Source organism: Platalea leucorodia, assembly GCF_965183815.1.
Source record: "Platalea leucorodia genome assembly, chromosome: 6".
Classification (NCBI taxonomy): Eukaryota; Metazoa; Chordata; class Aves; order Pelecaniformes; family Threskiornithidae; genus Platalea; species Platalea leucorodia.
In genome coordinates, this window is record NC_138828.1 from 19567595 (window position 1) to 19586328 (window position 18734).

Below are 18734 nucleotides of genomic sequence, written 5' to 3' on the forward strand. Positions count from 1 at the left end.
CACAAAGATATTGCAGGGTGGTCAGAGAGACTCTTACTTGCTCAGTTTTAATGCTCCCGCTGCTGATCCAGTATCAAATTTTGGCATTTGCTGAAAGACTCTTCCCATTATGTCTTCTATTTTTTGGGGGGAAGAGTCCAAAGCAGTAATAATACTTTTCCTTGGGGGGTAAACCGAGATGTGGCTCTGACTCAGATCGTGAAACGACTTGCTCATAACCCTGGGTCTTTCCTCCCATGGAGTCTTCTCGTTCTTGTCCTTTGAAGAGCCAGGAAGTGGCTGGAATAGTGAGAGCTCAGAGCAGGACAGCCTCTTCAGAATCTCTGCTTGAACAGACAGAGGTCGAACGGCAAGTCGATTCAAAGTGCTGCTGGCCAGGCTACCAGTACTGATTGCTCGTCCCATGTTGAAACCTTTGACAGAGTCTGCATGAAGATTTAGGCTCCTAAATGAAGCCCTTTCTGTGGAATTTTTTTTTAAACAAAAAAAATCCAAATTTGAGTTATAGCGCAGCACTAGTGTGACCTCCTGGTGTAAAGCATGCATTTTAAACAAGCAACTCACTCAAAGCATATTTTCTCTAGATGCTCAGAAGTATGCACCATCATCAGGTATGTATAAACAACCACCATGTAATTCGCTCAGGAAGCAAAGTTTGGAGTTCATGACATTACACTAACCTGACAATCTACTACACCGAAGTCCAAAAACACAGAATAGCAGAATATTTATCTCCTTATTAGTATGAAGACTCATATTCCCTGTTAAACCCCAAGCACATCATCTCTTTCTGCAGGCAAATAATATCCTCAGGCCAAGTGACCTGGAAGACTACACTTCCTTAAACCTCCTCATACAACTCTTTTCCAGAATTTGAACAAATAGGGCTCCCCCACCTCTACACTGTCTGATCCTACCAAACTTCCATCTGTCCATTGCTTGGTTTTCTTCACACGAGTCCCTGACATGCTGCAGAGTCATGGGGGCTTGGCAACATCTCCACCTGGTTAAAGAGCATCAGTTCACTCAGGTGCACTTGGGGACTTCCCCTGCCAGAAACATCCTAAATGTTTTAGCACAGAACAGAAAGTGTTGACTGAGGTTTGCCAGACTTTTTGACTCATGAACTAGGATTTCCTTAAGCAGCAGAGAGAAACAGGTTTTGGATTGTAATTAAATTACTGTTAGCTGAGCCGTGGGAACTGTCTGGGTGGATGTTCTTAGCTGAAAGCAAATGCAAGATAATACAACTTAGCCTAACCCCCTCTTAATTCAGAGCAAAACTGAGCAGGGCTCATTTCTATTAGCCTAACTGCCTCCTAAGGCTAGCAGTTAAGTTCCTGTGGCTTGGCTCTCACACAGAAACTTGATAAGCTGTGGCAACATGTTTGCTGGTTAGAGCCTTTAAAGGAAATCAGGCCATCTGAACCCTTCATATACTTCACTGATGTCTTGGAGTCAGTTCACAGGGAAGGCTGAAGAAAAGCAATCCTCAACTGTATACATATGTCTGATTTAGGGTTAACTATAGTGGTTTTTTAAACTCTACATACAGCTAGGAAATAAGCTGCTTTAGGAAGCTGCACTGTAACTCAAAAGTAAAATGCTACTTTTCGGTACACATCATCCATTAGCTTTACTAAATGCCGAAGTGTTCACCATTAAAGAGTGTATTTGGCAAATGCAACTTCAGCATTGCCGTTCCAAAAAAGATTCCTTCCTCCAATACCTAGGGCAGGAATTAACTGCAACAGTAACTCATGCTTTCTTTATAATAGGCATACAGGTTGAGAAGATTTAGTTGTGGAAGGTGGGTTTTTTTTCCTTTTTAAAGGTGAATTAGTATACAACTACCACTTCCTTACCCACACCAAATACCTCCTCTAGCCATAGCCACCAGACAGACTAGATGAGCTACATAAGAATGGTTTTGGTCAATCAGACCAGAGACCCGCAAATCTCAGTTTCCTGACTCTGACGGAAGCTATCAATGACACTTGCTCTTGTCGTGTTCCCATCCCGGGGAAGAGTACCTTAATAAAATATTGTAAGATCTCTTCTCCTGATGTCGTACTTACCCTCTGTGAACACCAAACAGGATTTCCCTATGGATTTCAGATTAATACTTTCACATCATTATCTATATAGACATTAGGCCTTTCACACGTTCTGCCAACCCCTTAACTGAAAATTCTCATGTGCTCAAAACTCGTCCTTCGTAAGGCTCTCTTAACCCTCACTTCATCCTTGTGGTTTTCTATATGCCCTTTCAGCAATCCAAACATCCATCTTAAAACTCAGTGCTTGGTTCTGTTCACTGCACGGCCACAGAAGTTATGCAAAAAAGAAACCATCATTCCTCATGTTATAGCTTATCTCCTTTCTTATGTACCATAAAATTGCTAGTTTTCTTTTCTTTTTTCTTTTTTAACTTTGTGTCTCATCTCTTTCTATTCATGGAGAAAGAATGTTATTCAAGAGGCGTTTTCCTTTTCTTTTCCAAGGCTAATTCTTTCTATTAGATTTACATGTGTTAAAATGGTTTCTCCCAGGTCACTGAAGACATTGTGCAACTAGTGAAAAACATGTCATGGTACATCACAGGGGCTATAAAGTGCTCTCCCTTATGCCTCCATCCTCTGTTGCTACGTTCCGTGAAAATTTGTTCACTGTCACTATGCATGCCAGGCCTTCTCCCTTGTCTCAAAAATATTTTCTCCATTCATTGGCTGACATCAAGGTGAGCCTTGCAAGACACTGTAATAGTATATTTTTAGAGAATCTTCCAAAGCATATTAATCTTCTGAAGTCTGCTACTCCCCCCCCACAAACACTACAAGCATTACAGGCACATGCTTGTGTTCACTGTGCTGTTAACTCAGAATGAGTCCTTAAGTAAGGAACCTTCAAAACATACGCTGCCTGTGGTGATCAGCTTTGAGTTAATATTATTGTCACCTGCCCTGTTTTGCTGACTGCTTCCAACCACCAGTTTTTACTGACATTTTAAGGGCTCTGGAAAAAAAAAAAAAAAAACAACAAACTTCATGCTTCTGCAGGCCAAGAATAATGCTTCGCAAATACTGCCTGGGATTTCACTGCTCTAACAAAAGAAAAGCAGTACTTATAATTAATATGCTGTTTTGATTAGCTGCTTCATCGTTGCTTTCTCTTACCTGTATTACAATATTTTCTTTTTTAAAAAATATTATTCTAGTAACTCTATTGCCTTATGCATATATATTTATATATGCAGGAAAGAGAAACATGGCTAATCAATTTAGATCAGTAAAGTTATGACAAAAGCAAACTTTTTGTTTGAATTGTTTTTAATAACCAAGTATAATGGAATGAACCATAATACTGATTTATTTGCTTCTGATTACGAATGACTGACGAAATTTGAGACCTCGGAATTCCAAGTGATCTGCACTGCACAGAAGCAAACTGTTACTTTCCAGACTCCCAAAGCACAACACATACTGCATCTGTAAGAGCAACCAAGTTTGCCTAGCCAAGAAAGCCTTTCATGTACTGCTTTTTTTTGCAATTCAGGATAAGCAAGCACTAAGTTAGAGAATTGCACAAAGGCTTTAAGTCACTTGGTCCTATTTCTTTGTACTAAGTTGGTTGAGTCCAACAGAATAGAGAAAAGGCTGCATAGTTAACACATGCCTTTTCCCAACCCCCTCCTTTTTTTTTTTTTTTTTTTTTTTTTTTTTTTTTTTTTTAAAATTAGAGATCACAGTCTCCACAGCAATGGGGTCAAACTCCATCCCAGCTATGCTGGTGGAAGTCTGGATTAACAGCAACTGGAATGCAGACAGATGAAAACAGGGAACAAAGAAAGAATGAACAGGCAGCCTGACCAAAATAGCACTTCCAGGCTGCGCTGAAGGCCAGCCAGCCAAGTGAGCTCTGCTCCAAATACTGAAGAAATTAGTACAGAGGGTTTTTTCAATGACTGCATTCTGCAATTAGTATTTTCTATCTAAAAACAACACCTTTACATTTTCTATTATACACATAAATTAGGTGGCAATTCTGAAGTAAACTGACTAGCATCAGTGTTGTTCCTTACTAGGTCCACCAAACATTAAGTGGAATAAAGACAGCTACACCCACAGCTTACAGATGCAGCATCGTGAAATGCTCCCTATTGTATTTGCCCTCGCATGATCACACCATTTTATCTGGAATTCCACATTATCAAACCTATTCATTTCACATTAAGCAAAAGGTAAAAATCCTATTATTGAAATACCTTCAAGTTCTTTCTGAAAAAAGCCAGAAGCCATTAATCAAATGGGAAAGTGCTATTAGTGACTTATTTTTAGATTCCTTTTATTTTAGAGAAGATGTTGTGTGCCAGCTCTGTGTGATCTGCCAACTCTCTTTTTTTTTCCCCTTAAACAAAACCTAAACAAACTTAGCTAGCAGATTCTCTTTATAGTATAAGCCCTCCAAATGTAGACCTACACATAGGTAGCACTCAGCAGAATTAATGAAGCTATTAAAAAACAACCAATAGATTGCTATTAAAAACCAACACAGCATCACAGTCCTTACCAATGTCCTGAGTGTCTTGGTTGCTCTGCCTGGTTCTCATCTGTAGTTGGAACTTATGCTGGGAAGAGCAGAGATGCAAAAGGTACTGGCAAGTCTTACTATTGTCTGTCTGAAATGCATGCTTGATACCATCTGACGTGTTCTGCAAAGTTATTTTCTTCTTCTACACAACAGAGAAAGAAAAAAGTTGAAGACAATGATTTCTTTTAGCCTACAAAGAATTTTGTATTTGCTTGTGCACAGTTACAGCATTCAAACTTTCCTGAAGGAAAATGCACTGATGGGAGAGATTTCAATTAAAATGGGGGTTGAATGTAATTTGAGATTTACAAAGTAGCACTTTAAAGCTACTTCTGGGCTAGCTGAGATGGTACTTCATTATTATTTAATCTGTCTCTGTTACCGTGCTGACTAATGACAACCAGCGTTATTACATTTTGCAGGGGCGTTTCAAAAGCCTCCAAGGAAGTCTCAAGGGGTGCTGTGACTCAAGAGAAAAAGAACTAGATGCCCATCTAATTATGAAATCTATCAGTTAATGTTCCAGGTCTTAAATTTATCTTTTTAGTAATTTTTAAACTTCAATTTACCAATTCTAGTTAAAATCATATCACAAATGAAACAGGCTGTAGCTTTTCAATAAGGTATCAGACAGAGTTAGAAGCACTGTTTTCAATACCTCTATAAAGGTAAGCATTTGAAGCTCAACACCTCATTAAAAACTGACACATGACCATCAGATTACGGTGTACCCACTGAAGTTGGCTGGTATTGTCCAGATCAAGTGTCAGTCCCTGTCATCCATTATTGTTTAACTTAACTACTGTTGGAAATATAACAACTTAAAAGCAATATAGGTACATCTCCTAGTTACACTGAGTACTGGCATTTGTCAGTACCCAGTCCTCGAACTCCGGATTCTCACTCTGGTGCTCCTCCATTACCCATGTCCCATATGGCAGCATGGGCAGATTGGCCAGAAATGCAGTAAATGGGCAGAGCTTCTCCCCATGCTAAGAGAAGCCCTTGTTCTATCTTCATAATAGCTCTTTCCTGAGAAGGCAGGGAAGCCACATTTCACATCAATACAGATTTGCCAACACACGGGTGCTAAACTCTCTTCTGAGGCTGGAACCTCAGGAGCATAGAATGCAAGCTAATAAAAAGGAAAAAAAAACAAAAACAAAAAAACCAAACACCCCCCCCCCCCCCCCAAACTTTAAAACATCAAAACTCCTATTTCAATCCCATAATACAACACAGCTCAGCCACACAAAATGTAGTCAGATTACACTGTAAAACAGCAGCTTAATTTGCAAAAATAACAAAACCAGTATCTGGAGATACAAATACAGACATGTACACAAAGATAGAGGAAAAAGAGATCGACTTACACTAAAGGATATTTTCTTTGTCTCTCTCCATGGGAAGCGTAGTACAGGTGTGCGGGCACCATTGTGAACTTCAAAAATAACAACTCCTTTGGAGCACACTCCCAGAAGGATACCTGTTTGGGATCTCTTCTCAGGCAACACATGATGAAGATGAACCCCATATTCTGTGAGCCTCTGACACAACTGTACAGATCAATGCAATGAAACTTCTAAGAATATGAAGTTAAGGCTATTATGAGTTTTTTATACCTCTATAAATATTTTTTATATACATATACACACACACACACACACACACACACATGAATTTTAGGAAAAAAAGATTCCTCTCTGCCTGGTGATTCCACTTACACAGTTTACAGATGTTACAACAGAGACACATCAGCTGCTCTAGAGCATTTTAAGTCTTGATGGTAACTCTTGACCTGCCAAACACTACGGCAAATGAACCTAACATTTATTAAAATCAAACAATGAAAGCACGAATCAAGAAAACCTGTGAGTAAATCAAACTTGTACAAACCAACTGTTAACAACAAACTGTAACTAGCCAGATGTACTTGTTATTGACACATTTCTTAAACACAGAATTAGATTAACACTGCAATTCTGTGGTCACATTAAGGCATCATAACTGCCAAAAGACACACTTCCACTCACTTTGCACTCCCAGTCATTCATTCCTGCTGTCTCTTCAGTACTGGCATAAGAGACTGATGTAATGAATCAAATGAGGGAATCTAACTGCTCTCCCCAGCCCCCGCCCCCAGTCAGACTAGGTTTAGCTAGGATCAAGTCCCCTACCCTTCTTGGGTTGTGGTTAAGTTACAAGAACACTTCTGCCAAACGAGCAGCAGCCTTACAAGGGGCAAAGTCAGCTGAGTGCCTCTTCCATCACCTTCTCAAAGAGACTGCGGAATTACAGCATAATGGTCATCCAGTGTCTCAGCAGCAAACTGTCACCCCCTGAGCTCATTTGCAGCCCTTGTATCAAGGCAGGACCTGATCATTATCTCATGAGCAACAGCAGCAAACCCCATAATTACATTTCTTAATGGGTCCTTTTAGAATAAACCAAATACATCTGTGATTATAGTTTTCCTATCATCTTACACAGTACCTGCACAAGAAAGTCTGCTTGGTAATGCTTCTGGCTTGCTTCATACCAAGCAGCATAAGCAGTATTAGCTGTAACAAAACTTCTCATAATTGAAATATTTTTTTTCCTCAAGAGAAATAACAAAGGACATAGGGAATGCAGGGTGTGCTGCCTCATAATCATAGCTTCCTTAAGAGTAAACAGAAGGATCAATAGTTGCTTTTAACTTGTTTGAGCTAAAGCAGGAAGACCAATTGGAAAAAAAAGTGAAAGGGCTTCCTTCCCATCTATCACGATTTCTTTTCACTTGCAATGACGTGTCTTTTGAGAAGATGTTTTCAGCTTTCTTCCTTTAAGTGTTATTCAGAACATGAGCTGTTTTCCTGTGCTTTCACTTGAAGTCCATGCACCCATATTCCCCCCCAAGGAATTTCTTAAGTCACAGATTAAGGAAGCAAACTGCTGCCCACTTACCTTCAAAAATTCTAACTCTGTCTCTTTTTCAGATGCACCCACATAAGCGCTATGCAATTTTGGCAGCTCTTCCTTGATGTAGGACAGATCTAGTTTCTCCATCACTCTTGCTGGGACATAGTGTTCTAGTCTGAAATATGACATGCCATGCACCTACAACATGAAACATTTTTGTGATGGCATCTCCAGATACTACTTTGAGCACGAATGAAGCATAAACATTCATTTTACAGAGAATCATACATTACAGCTGAATAAGGGGAGGGATTCAGAACCTCAACCCTGACCCAGAGCTTAGTTTCACATATGATTTCTTCCTATTCAAGCCTGACTCTACTTCCACTGAAGAGAGAGGGTTCAACACCCAGATCTCGAACTAGATTCTGCAACAGCCCTGTGTTAGACTAAAAGAAAACTTGCCCACAGCAAAAGCTGCCAAGAGCATATGAGCTGAGCTTCCAGTCCAGGGCACAGCTGGGAAGCATGTGTGGCAGCTCACAGTCCATTCTTTAATTAAGCAGCAAGACAGTTTCTCAAAGGTGAAATTGATGGTGTACCTCTGCCTGGTAATCTCCATATTCAGCTTGGAGAGCCAGGGATGCTAATAATAAGGCTGTCTCATCATCACAGTGCATCCTGTCTTCTAGGATGTCCTTTCGCAACTGTAGATAATACTGGTGACAGGTCAGCGTATGCCTAGAACAGGGAAACAAAACAAAAACCACAAAAAACCCACACCATCTTTGGTACTCTTTCTGTTGTAGCAAATTTCCAGTATTTGATTAATATCCAATCTCTGTCCATAAATTTAGGGCTTAAGGGGTCAAAAAAGAAATTTCATACACTCACTGTATAAGACTGACATCATCCACAAAAAACTTTATGCGAAAAAACAGAGTGAAGTTGACAGGGGGCTTGTTCTTTTTCTTTGGTTCTTCTTTCCATCCTTCTGGAGCTACTTTACTTAGCTTTATGTCAGGATCAACGAAGAAGAATTCATTGTCTGCCGTGAATGTTAGAGGGAAGCACATGGGTAAAAACATTAAAACCAAGTATTTTCTCCAGCTGGAGGAATCAGACCAGATTTACAATTCTGGAATTTGGTTTTGAACAGTAAGGTTTTCTGTTGACTAGCAATGGCTTATATGCACAAGAACTATTAAAGGGAACACTGAATAAGGGCAGAAGAAACAATTTTATAGTTATCCTGAAGACACCAGTGGAAAAAAGAAAGAAAAAAGTTACCTTCCATGATAGCTACAAAATAGGAGCTAAGGTTTCTTTAAAATTTCAAATTTCTTATCCCATAGGAAATCCAAAATCTGTCATTCCTTTCCTTCCTGACTACTTCTGTCCTACTCACATTTCTGCAAAATGTTTTCAAGCCTTTCTAAATTGCCAAGAGCACCGTGAGCCTGCCATGGATAGAGTAAGGTCTTGGGCTGCTAAAGGCTTCTATCTCATGCCAATATTCTGAGTGCTCAGTTCTGCAACAGCCTGTGAGATATGCCTACAGGAAACTTGGGTCTGAACACATTAGTTCTGCCACAATGACCTTCTACCCAGTGGGAAAAAAAACAGTCCAACTTCTGATCTGTTCTAATAGCAAAAAATTAACAGCTCAGGAGCAAATACTTTTTTCTTAAGGCAAGTCCCTCTATACAAGGGGCCCTCCTATGCATCCCAATGGGTCTGCCTCCACAAGAGGCTGCAACGCTGCCTAGGGCATATTAGCAGAACACAAAGCCCTTTCATGTCCTCTGAGGGGTACTAGTCAGAGTGAAGTCAACAAACTGCAGGGAAGAAAACTCAGCAACCAAAGGGAAAAGGCTGCCCAAGATGAGCTACCGTTACTCAGGCAAACATAGAATTTTATTGTGTGAAGTTCTTCATCGAGGAATGTATTTTGCCTCAATACAAGAGAGCGTAACTCAAAGTAAATGCTTTGTAGATGCCAGGCACTCTCTGCTTATCTTTTCTCAACACGATGTAGCTAATTCTTCTTATTCTGTACCTGTCAACTACATCAAATCATTTTTCTTACCTCTTAAAGTAGCCAATCCAAAAAAGTGATGCTCCACCAAGCCAATATGGGCAACAACCATATCAAAGACATCTTTACATATTGTTTTGGTATCACAGGTCAGCTCCAGCTTCTGCCCACTTAGAAGCATCACATTTACTTTTCGCCTGGTGTCATCGTTCTTCCCTTTTTTAGTCTGCATTTTGTGAAATAAAATATCCCAACACTTACAATTGTGATAAAAGCGCATTTGTTGGTTTAACATACTTCCCCTGCCACCGATTGCTGAATAGCTCCTTTCTTACCAAGATAGACTTTGGTAGATCCAAGGAGATGAATGGCTCAATCGTCATTTTCACAAACTCAGGGCCAAAGAAATTCTGCAAATCACAAGAGTATGAATGAACACTGTGTTGCTGGAACAAAAGACTGAAGCACAGTTAACTCCTGCTCCGCAAATCCCAAAGAGGAACCAAAGGCCGAAACTAGAAAACTGTACTGAATTCCTCCCATGAGCTGGTAAGTCTAAAGAACCTGATTTTGCCAGCATGCATGCCAGATACCACTGGCAAGCTACACTGTTGGTGACATTATTACTCTGCATATTTTCCTTCATTTGCTGGGCAAAAAGCCAACACTGTAATATTATTTGTCTTCCTTTAAAATACAGGGTGTGGGTTGCATATTGGGACCATCTGGGCTTATCTGAGTAAGCAACTGCCTGACATTACTAAGATTTTCTGCACTGGTGGCAATTCCGCCTTGACAAATCTCTGCCTGTGACGCACAAGTCTCATCTCCTGAAAACCAAAATGTTTCAGCCTAATTCTATCTGCTGGGTTCAAGTAGAGATCCTGGCCAATTTTCTGTCTGCCTGTAGACAAATAAATGTTCTAATTCACCCTGTAAATTATAGGAGGTTACCCGTCCAAACTGTTAAAGGAATACCTCTGCACAATACCCACTTCAATACTGATTAAAAAGTGGCCCAAGATTCACCTTTTGAGGGAAAACCTTCATTGACTACTGCCTACTACCTGTTGTGTACTATATGTAAAACATCTGCACGTAAACCTCTTAAGGGCCGGGGGGAACCAACCTGCTTTAGCGTACATGAACTAACTTGTCAGAGTGCTATGGACTGGAGACAGATACAGGAACTGTTACCCTGGATTACGACAGTGAATTCACCTGAGTCTTGTTTCAAGTTTTCCCATCCTTAAAAAAATAACAATAAATAAATCCAATTCACTGAAAGCAGCAGCAGAGGGCATCAAGCCATCATCTCTTCTAAACATCAGCCACTCTATTTACCTGTACCTCTTTCTCTGTAATCTTATATTTCATCCACATACCGAGACAGCTAGGAAAGAAAAAGGGAGTTTGCACAGTGATTCAGGGTGAACCCAAGGGCCAAATGAATCCTCTCTGCCTTTCTTTACCTTCCCAACTTGTTCATTTAATAACCTTCGATGCTGGTGGGACACGTCCACATTCCACTAAGAGAAATAAATGCAAATTGAAGTGGTTGAAAACACCAAAGAATACAGGAGGAAACTACACCTTACCTTTGTTAGGACGCTATATTGTTTAATTGATGCAATCTTTAGTCAAGGCTTGCTGTATGTTTTAGCATCTCTTGATACTGCTTTAGGCTACATAGCCACTAATGCCACAAAACCTCAGATGTTTACCCTGTGACAGCAGGTCTTTCCTATCAGGGCAACACCAAACACCTAGTATTTTAATCTGTTGATAACTGTTTATTACAGGACCCAGTTTATGAATCCCACATCTTAAGAGTTTCAGTCAAGACACTGCTCTGTTTCAATGACAATAAGAGTTCACCTGAGATCAGGGCATTACCCTCAGTTTTCTTTGTGTCATGGCTGTTTCCAGGGCTATTTCTCTCAGTGGATCTCTGGTGATGTCAAGCATTGAGGACCTAATTGCATCTCCTGGGTAGAGGTTAGGTCGGGACTGCCTTAGAGCCATTCTGGCTTGCAGTTGCATCATTTCTTCTTCCTGACGCTTTACCATCACTTCTTGACTTATTAGATTGCCTTCAAATGGTGCTTCATGTTGCCTACAGTATAGTCGGAGGGGGTGAAAGACATCAGTAGTCATGCCTAAGACATTCTGCTGCTTTAAGCACTTACCTAAGTGGAAACCCAGAAAAACCACAAAACTAGTTATCAAATACTACGTTAAACACAACATTTATTCAGCAGCCATGAGGTTAGCACTTTGCAGCAATCCATCCATATAGGAAATGAGCGAACATGCCAAGTTTCTACAGCTGCCTGTCATTTATTCATATGAAAATAAAGGCTCAGCTGCAGTCTAAAAAATACCTGATGCTACAAACCCAGTGAATCAGTACAAAACCAGTGAACACACAGGGGGAAGAAAAATATTAATGCTTTGACAATATCTTAATTTCTCTGTTCAAGCAGCGACTGTGGAAAAGGCATGCTCGAAAACACATTGTTAAAGAAAAAACTAAAATAATAGTGTACTTTTATGTAAGTAAATATTGCTTCAGTCACTTTTTCTCGGTAGCAATTCTTTACAAACTCTTTGCACAGCACTGTTATTTATTCCCAGATTTTTCTGAGCAGTAGTATAGCTTGAAATATTTATATAAATATTTTATATGTATCAACATCCTATATACTAAATTATTCTAAATATCATACTCTAATGTTTTCATCATCTTATTTTGCTGCAAAAAAATCCCTTTTCTTTTAAATTCCCAAGAATGGCGTTGTTGATACATAGCCACCACAAAAAATAAATTAGAGTCTAAATTAATAATCTGAAGGAAAAAAGAGAAAAACAAAGAACCTCATCAGTATTTCTGAAAAACACAGCAACCTATCCTCCAATTCTCTTCTCAGCAGGTATGGATCCCAAATGTCCTACCAATTTTATTCTCTGTGGAAGGAAAGAAATCCATGTCCCATTTTGGGTGAACAAAAGACATTTTTTATTTGAAAACCAGGAGGTTAGGAAATGTGAAGAAAGGAGAAATTCAAGAAAAATAAAACCAACTTCCACTCCTCTCCCTCTGACCCATGCTTACAGAAAAACACCTTGAAACTCCAAACTAAATATAAACTAATCAAAGCTTCTTTAGAAATCCTAAAAGGGGAAAAAAACAATACTCTCCCTCTATTAAGGTTACTATACAGAGGCAATTTTTAAACACAAATAGACAGGGGGAACTAACAAGACTTTCATCCACCAGAAAACACTTTTAGCAACTCTAAGCTAAGTGTTAGTTTAGATGGTACGCTAGACTAATGAAAAACATGAAAGAGCAAAGAAAGTGTTTTGAAGCCCGCATATCATTGCACTGAAGTTCAGGAATGCAGATAAATGTAGAGTAAGTCCTGCATTGACACTGACGTACAGCCCTTTGTAGTAAAAGGTGATCTACAGACTTTAAAGACCTTAAATTTATATACCTACTTTTTAAAAGAACCTAAAGGTAAGTTTGGTGAATGACAGATCAGTTAATAAACTAAAAGAAAATGCACCTGTCCAGACAGTACATTTGTCTATGCTAATTAGTGGACATGATTATCTTTTTACAGCAAAGTTTCTATGAATGCCAATAGCGTGAACAGTGCACCGCATTCTCTTTATTTTTTTAATACTAAAGTTTCATTGGTTAGCATACAAAACCAGCATTAAAATAACAAGAGTTATGTTATCATGAGAGTCCAGACAATAAAATGCCACTAATACACCACAAACGGAGCAAAACAATGCTGAAGTTCCTCAAACGGAATTTCAGGGAAGATATAGGGTAGTTACAGAAAAATGTATTAATGTAAGCCCATTATCCTTTCCATTGCGCAGGGCTATCACAGCATTGCTTCCCTCCTCTGTTCCTTTCTGCAACAGACTTAATAACGTGCACCTAAAAGGACAAAGTAAGGAGAAAAGGCCTCAGGCCTGCAAAGACTTGTGCACGTGCTTAGCTCTTCACCAAGAGGAAGCTTATTAAGATAGATGTATGTGGGAATATTCACAATGAACTAAGTTAAATACACCCACAAGCGCCCTTCAGATCAAGGTCTAAGGATGGGCTCTGAAATAAAACAAAAACAAACACTTTCGGAACATAAATATCTATGAATTATCAAAGATGATATGAAAAAGATAGGCATGTTGCAACTGGCTGTATCTGAAAACACTTGCTAATGTGAAAACCCGCACCGCAGAAAAAAATTTTGCCTTTTTAGTAACATACAGCTCTGTGCAATAGAAGCAATCATAAGTTACTGTGTAAAATATTATCATTATGTTGGTTTACCGTCTTCGTTGATATATATTAGTTTCTCTGAAAACTGGGGTGGGTGTGGGGTGTCCAGGGAGGAAGCTCAAAAACCTAATGGTTTAAACATTTTCCTAACTTAGTGTATAAGCACTATCACCAACCAGAAATCAGCATGCTTCAGCATCCTGGATGAGTAAAACTAACTCTGGCTTGGTCAGACTATCAATTTTGTATAGAGCGTGCCAGCATGATTCACTCTTTAGGTTCCAAGACAAGGAATGCATCTCTCATTCTACAGAAGAGGAGATACTGTTGACAGATACAGGTAGAGTTCTTCTGCGAACTTCAGAATATTCAAGTATTATTACTCCAACAACAAAAAAAATCCAAACAACATTCCTAACAGATAACATCATAAAAGTGTGTTTCCTATGGTACTTCATAAGACAAGTATTTGGCTGCTACTCTGTATTTTCATCAATGCCTGACTGCAAACCAGAATCTCAGTTACTTATTAACCTGAAGACGGTAGGTGAGCTGTCACGGTAGGTGAGCTGTCACCTGGAAGGCTGACTCCTATAAAAGCGGGAAGCGAATTAACTCCTCACCTAGTGTACTTACCAAGAAATTAGCAGGTATTGGATCAGAGAAGGAAGCTGGAAGAAGGGAAGCAGGCAGGCATTCCCTAATGATTAGTGCAGTGGGAAGGTCAGGAATAGACCGAGAAAGACTGATGCCTTTTGGTAAGGTAGGAAGGATACGGAAATGAAACGTAGTGGAAGGAAAAGGCGAGAGAAGGAAGAGATCCATGTCAGCTGCTGCTCCTAGAGAGAAAAAGGAAGAAATAGTAAAGGAAGACAAAGAAAAAAAAAAGGGGGGGGGGGGGCAGGAATGGGCAAAAATAGGGAATACAAGAAGCAAAGAGGAAACACAGACACAAGTATCCATTGCCATGAGGAAAGCATTCCAAGAAGTTTAAAGGATAACAACAGTCACAGGCCATGAGAAGGGTTTAAGTGTACTCCGAGCGTACTGCTGAAAAATCTATGGCTTCTGCTAGTTTTAAGAGCAGGCCAGCCCACCCAAACAGCAAGTCACGCTGGCTAATAACTCTGAACAGCTTCACTGGTTTTCTTTTATATTGGAAGCAGACTCCCTCAAATCCAAATCCCCCTATTTGATTTACAACTCAGTTTTACAAGGATAATTCCATGGATAATCAAGCAGGCTGCCTCTAAGGACAAGCCACAGGAGCAGTAAATTTAATATGTATTGAAGTACAGATGGTATCTCTGAACACAGAGAAAACCACTGAAACATGCTCCCAAGTGCTGATGGAATTCAAGTAATGGATTAAGTAGCATATACTCTCCCAAACCCTGAAATCAAGCAACCAGCCAAAAAATGTAAACTCTTGAGAATCTGCTCCTTGGATCTACTTGTTATCAAGAGTTCTACATTGAGAGCTTATGCTTCTGAAATGATAAAAGCCATGATCTTCTGCAACACAGGACATTTTAAAGCAGCAGCATGCAATGTTCTGGATTATTAAGTTATTTTCTTAGAAATCTCCCTGCTTAACTAGCTACTATCTTTGATGGTATTCCTTTTTACACTTGTTAGCACTGGAAAGTTTCAACAGTTGTTGGAGAAAGACGGAGAGAGACAGAGCGTGCATACTGTTTTCTATTCAGCTCACATAATTAACAGAGATATTATCTAAGTATTATTTTAGGACCAAATTCTGCTCGTGGCTGCTTTCCTGTTTCTCAATAGGTCTACAAAAAAAGCTAGTAAAACTAGCTTTCAGGAGTTCGGCCTCGTTTTTCCATCTTGGATATACTTACTAGTCTGGTACTTAGATTTTTTTTAAAAAAAAAAAAAAAAAGCTTTTTCACCTTATGAAAAGAGGGGAACAATTATGAAAATCAGTAAAGAACTATCCGTGGTACATTATTATGACATTTCTGTGCAAGTGTAGAGTGGTACCTTTTACCAAAGCCATAGAGAGGACGCCAAGCAGAAACAGGAGATTCAAAAAAATACTAAGCCTCGAAGTAAGACTGTATAGTTACATACATGTAAAATTCATTCCATTGCTAAGCACAACAGGTAAGTCTATGCTGCACTTACAAAACAATATCTTCCTTCTAGATTTCACACATATACAAATTACACCCATTAAAGGTACCAGTCTTAACAGAGCAATATCAAGTAAAATAATGTAAAATGAACCATGGGAAAGTATGTACTGTTTTACCATGGCATTTTCACTTGCATAAGAGGCCTGATTCATTTACAATAATGTGACTCATTTACATACCACATACTACAAAATGTTTCAGAAATGGAAAGTAAATAGAAACAAAAGTTCTCTATCAGCATCTGCAAATTACTGCTGTTTTATTTTGAAACATAGCTACAGTGTTGAGTTGGCAACTTTCCTGGGTTCAACTCAAAGAAGAATGAAGGTTGACTTAGCTGTATTCACCAAAAGAAAAAAAACAATGGCAAATAAGTTAAGAAAGCTATATGGTCATTCTGTACACACAGTAGTAATAGTCTACTTTGCCATTTTAGTGTGGTGCTAAGACAGCATATAAGGCAAAGCAGAAATTTACAACTCTTTAACAGGGTTACATGGAACATAAACCTGTCACCCAAGTCCTTGAAAATTTGCCCTAAAAGCTCACCTACCAGCCAAAATCCCCTTATGTCAAGACTGGCTGGATTTCGAAGACTGCTTGGACACTGCAGTTTAACACATACACTGTTACATGAATAGATACCACATTCCCGCCAACAAAGCAGTGTTGACCCAGCTAAGCAATGCCTAAATACTTCTCCCCTGCAAGAAATGCCGATCTATACTAATTTCCAAATGACTTCGCATTTTTCAGGCAAAGTGCAAGTAGTAAGAAAACCAATGCTGCTGCTGCTCAGCAGATCACCGAAAGCTGTAGGATTTCCAAGTAACTGTTCTCTTGTTCATCTGCATTTGGATACGGCTCATCTGAGACCCTGCCTTACTCAGATCCATTTAAGGCACACAATATAGTGCAAGAAGCAGATGTTCATTTATTTTCATCTCCATGTTCAAAGCGTGGCTCTAAGCCCTACTCACTGCACATCATCCTATGCCCAGAGGACACATTTGACAGCCTTGCCACATCACCTGAAACAGTTCCAATCTTCAGACACCTCTAAGTTTCTTTAATAGGATAGAGCAAGATTCCCATCCAACTTACGGCAAAACCATACAAATATCCTAAAATATTCATCACAGCAGCAAACTGTCTCCTGATCTACCCCAAACAAAGCAAAAAGCTGCTCAGAGAAGGCTTTGCTGTTGAAATGTGGTGAGGGAACAGGGGGAAAACACAACCTTTTTTTTTTTTTCCCCTTTTTCCCTTACTACAAAAGTTATTTGAATCGTTTTGATAAAATATTCTAAGGTGATTCAGCATCTGGCAGAGACTAGAAGAACAAAATTTTATGTCCAGAAAGTCAATGGCAATAAAAATTCTCAAACATTTAGAATGGAACCACTCTCAAAACCTAGCAGGTATGGTTAAGATACGCTTCTGCTGTACAAAGATGCTGTATTAAGGTGATGTACAAAGCAGAACCTGCTTTTTAAAGCAATATTGATGAAAAGCACTTGAAAAAATGAAACCCAAACAGATGTAATATTCAAATACACAGCACAGCAAAATAAATTTCAAAAAGCATAAATTGTTACTGAATTGGCCTGCCTAATCAGTGCTGAGGTATTAAAAAAAAAATAATCCAAACACAACAACATAAACATAAACATAAAGAGTTTGCCAGAATAACCAATCAAATGTGTGGCTTTTGTGCATTTCAAAGAAATAAGCATGCTATCATTTCCTTATTAAATGAAAAAAATGCAAATTAATCTGTATTAATATCAGTACTTTCCAGAACTTTATTTTAGAAAAGTATAATCAAAATAAAAATTATTAAGTATTTCCAAGCAGAACATAGCCCCTGACCTTCTGACAGATATAGCAACTTGATAGAGTACAACCCAATCTCCATTAAATACAGGAACTGAATTTGGATTCCTAACTGGTATACTTACCTCTACACCACAGTGCATCATGAGACTTTTACTTCAGACTGCAATATGTAATTCTGAAATGCTATTTTCTTGCAAGTACAACACGGCATTTTTTTAACCTTAAACAGAAGCTGGGATGGGAGTGAAAAATTCGCTTGCAGATTTAAAATACTTTCTTTGATAAAGACAAAGCACTCCAAGACGTATTGTTTTCACAGGGTTTACCTTGCCCTCTGAGAATTAGCTTGACTTGATGTGGAGATATCATCAGCACCTGGCAAAGCACCACTGGCATCATCTCTCTTGAAACCTTCATTTCTTCTCACTAGCAAACCAAAAGACAAATTAATACCTGACTGAGCAACAAAGCACACAGAGTAATCCCGTCTAAAAATCAAGGACTTATCAGTCTTATGAGATTACTTAAAAGGAATCAGATTCATGTGTTCTGCACAATGGCATTACAGTATTAGACAAACTAGCATTATGAAGTTGATTTCAGTTTTCAAAGCGATCTTATAGTTTCCCCCAATGAAGATAGCTGCACTACACAAGTCCCTTGAAGAATACTAAGAAAGGCCTAAAAGAAACCACAGTAAAAAAAACCCACACAACTGCACAGACACCCTTCCAAGGTGACACATTTCTTTGTCAGCCATGAGCTGAGACACATACATGGCAGAGACATCATACAAAACCACTCCAGAACAGAAACAGAGCAGCTAGGTAAAGCTTATGCATCCAGTTCACAAGAAGGGAGTTAGGAAACCAGTATATATATTGCTGAGCTCCTGTGTTCAATT

General features: G+C 39.1%; 1 protein-coding gene across 1 annotated transcript in view; it reads right to left on the reverse strand.

Moving 5' to 3' along the window:
• PTPN13 (protein tyrosine phosphatase non-receptor type 13) overlaps positions 1-18734 on the reverse strand; it is a gene marked incomplete at its 5' end in the record, with an annotated part of 102655 nt that overhangs the window by 33222 nt on the left and 50699 nt on the right. The window contains 10 exons of the mRNA XM_082315064.1: positions 38-461; positions 4570-4732; positions 5964-6146; positions 7537-7689; positions 8094-8232; positions 8386-8539; positions 9581-9755; positions 9865-9939; positions 11426-11645; positions 18157-18256. Coding sequence (XP_082171190.1) covers positions 38-461; positions 4570-4732; positions 5964-6146; positions 7537-7689; positions 8094-8232; positions 8386-8539; positions 9581-9755; positions 9865-9939; positions 11426-11645; positions 18157-18256 — 1786 coding nt within the window. The remainder of the gene's footprint in view (positions 1-37; positions 462-4569; positions 4733-5963; positions 6147-7536; positions 7690-8093; positions 8233-8385; positions 8540-9580; positions 9756-9864; positions 9940-11425; positions 11646-18156; positions 18257-18734) is intronic.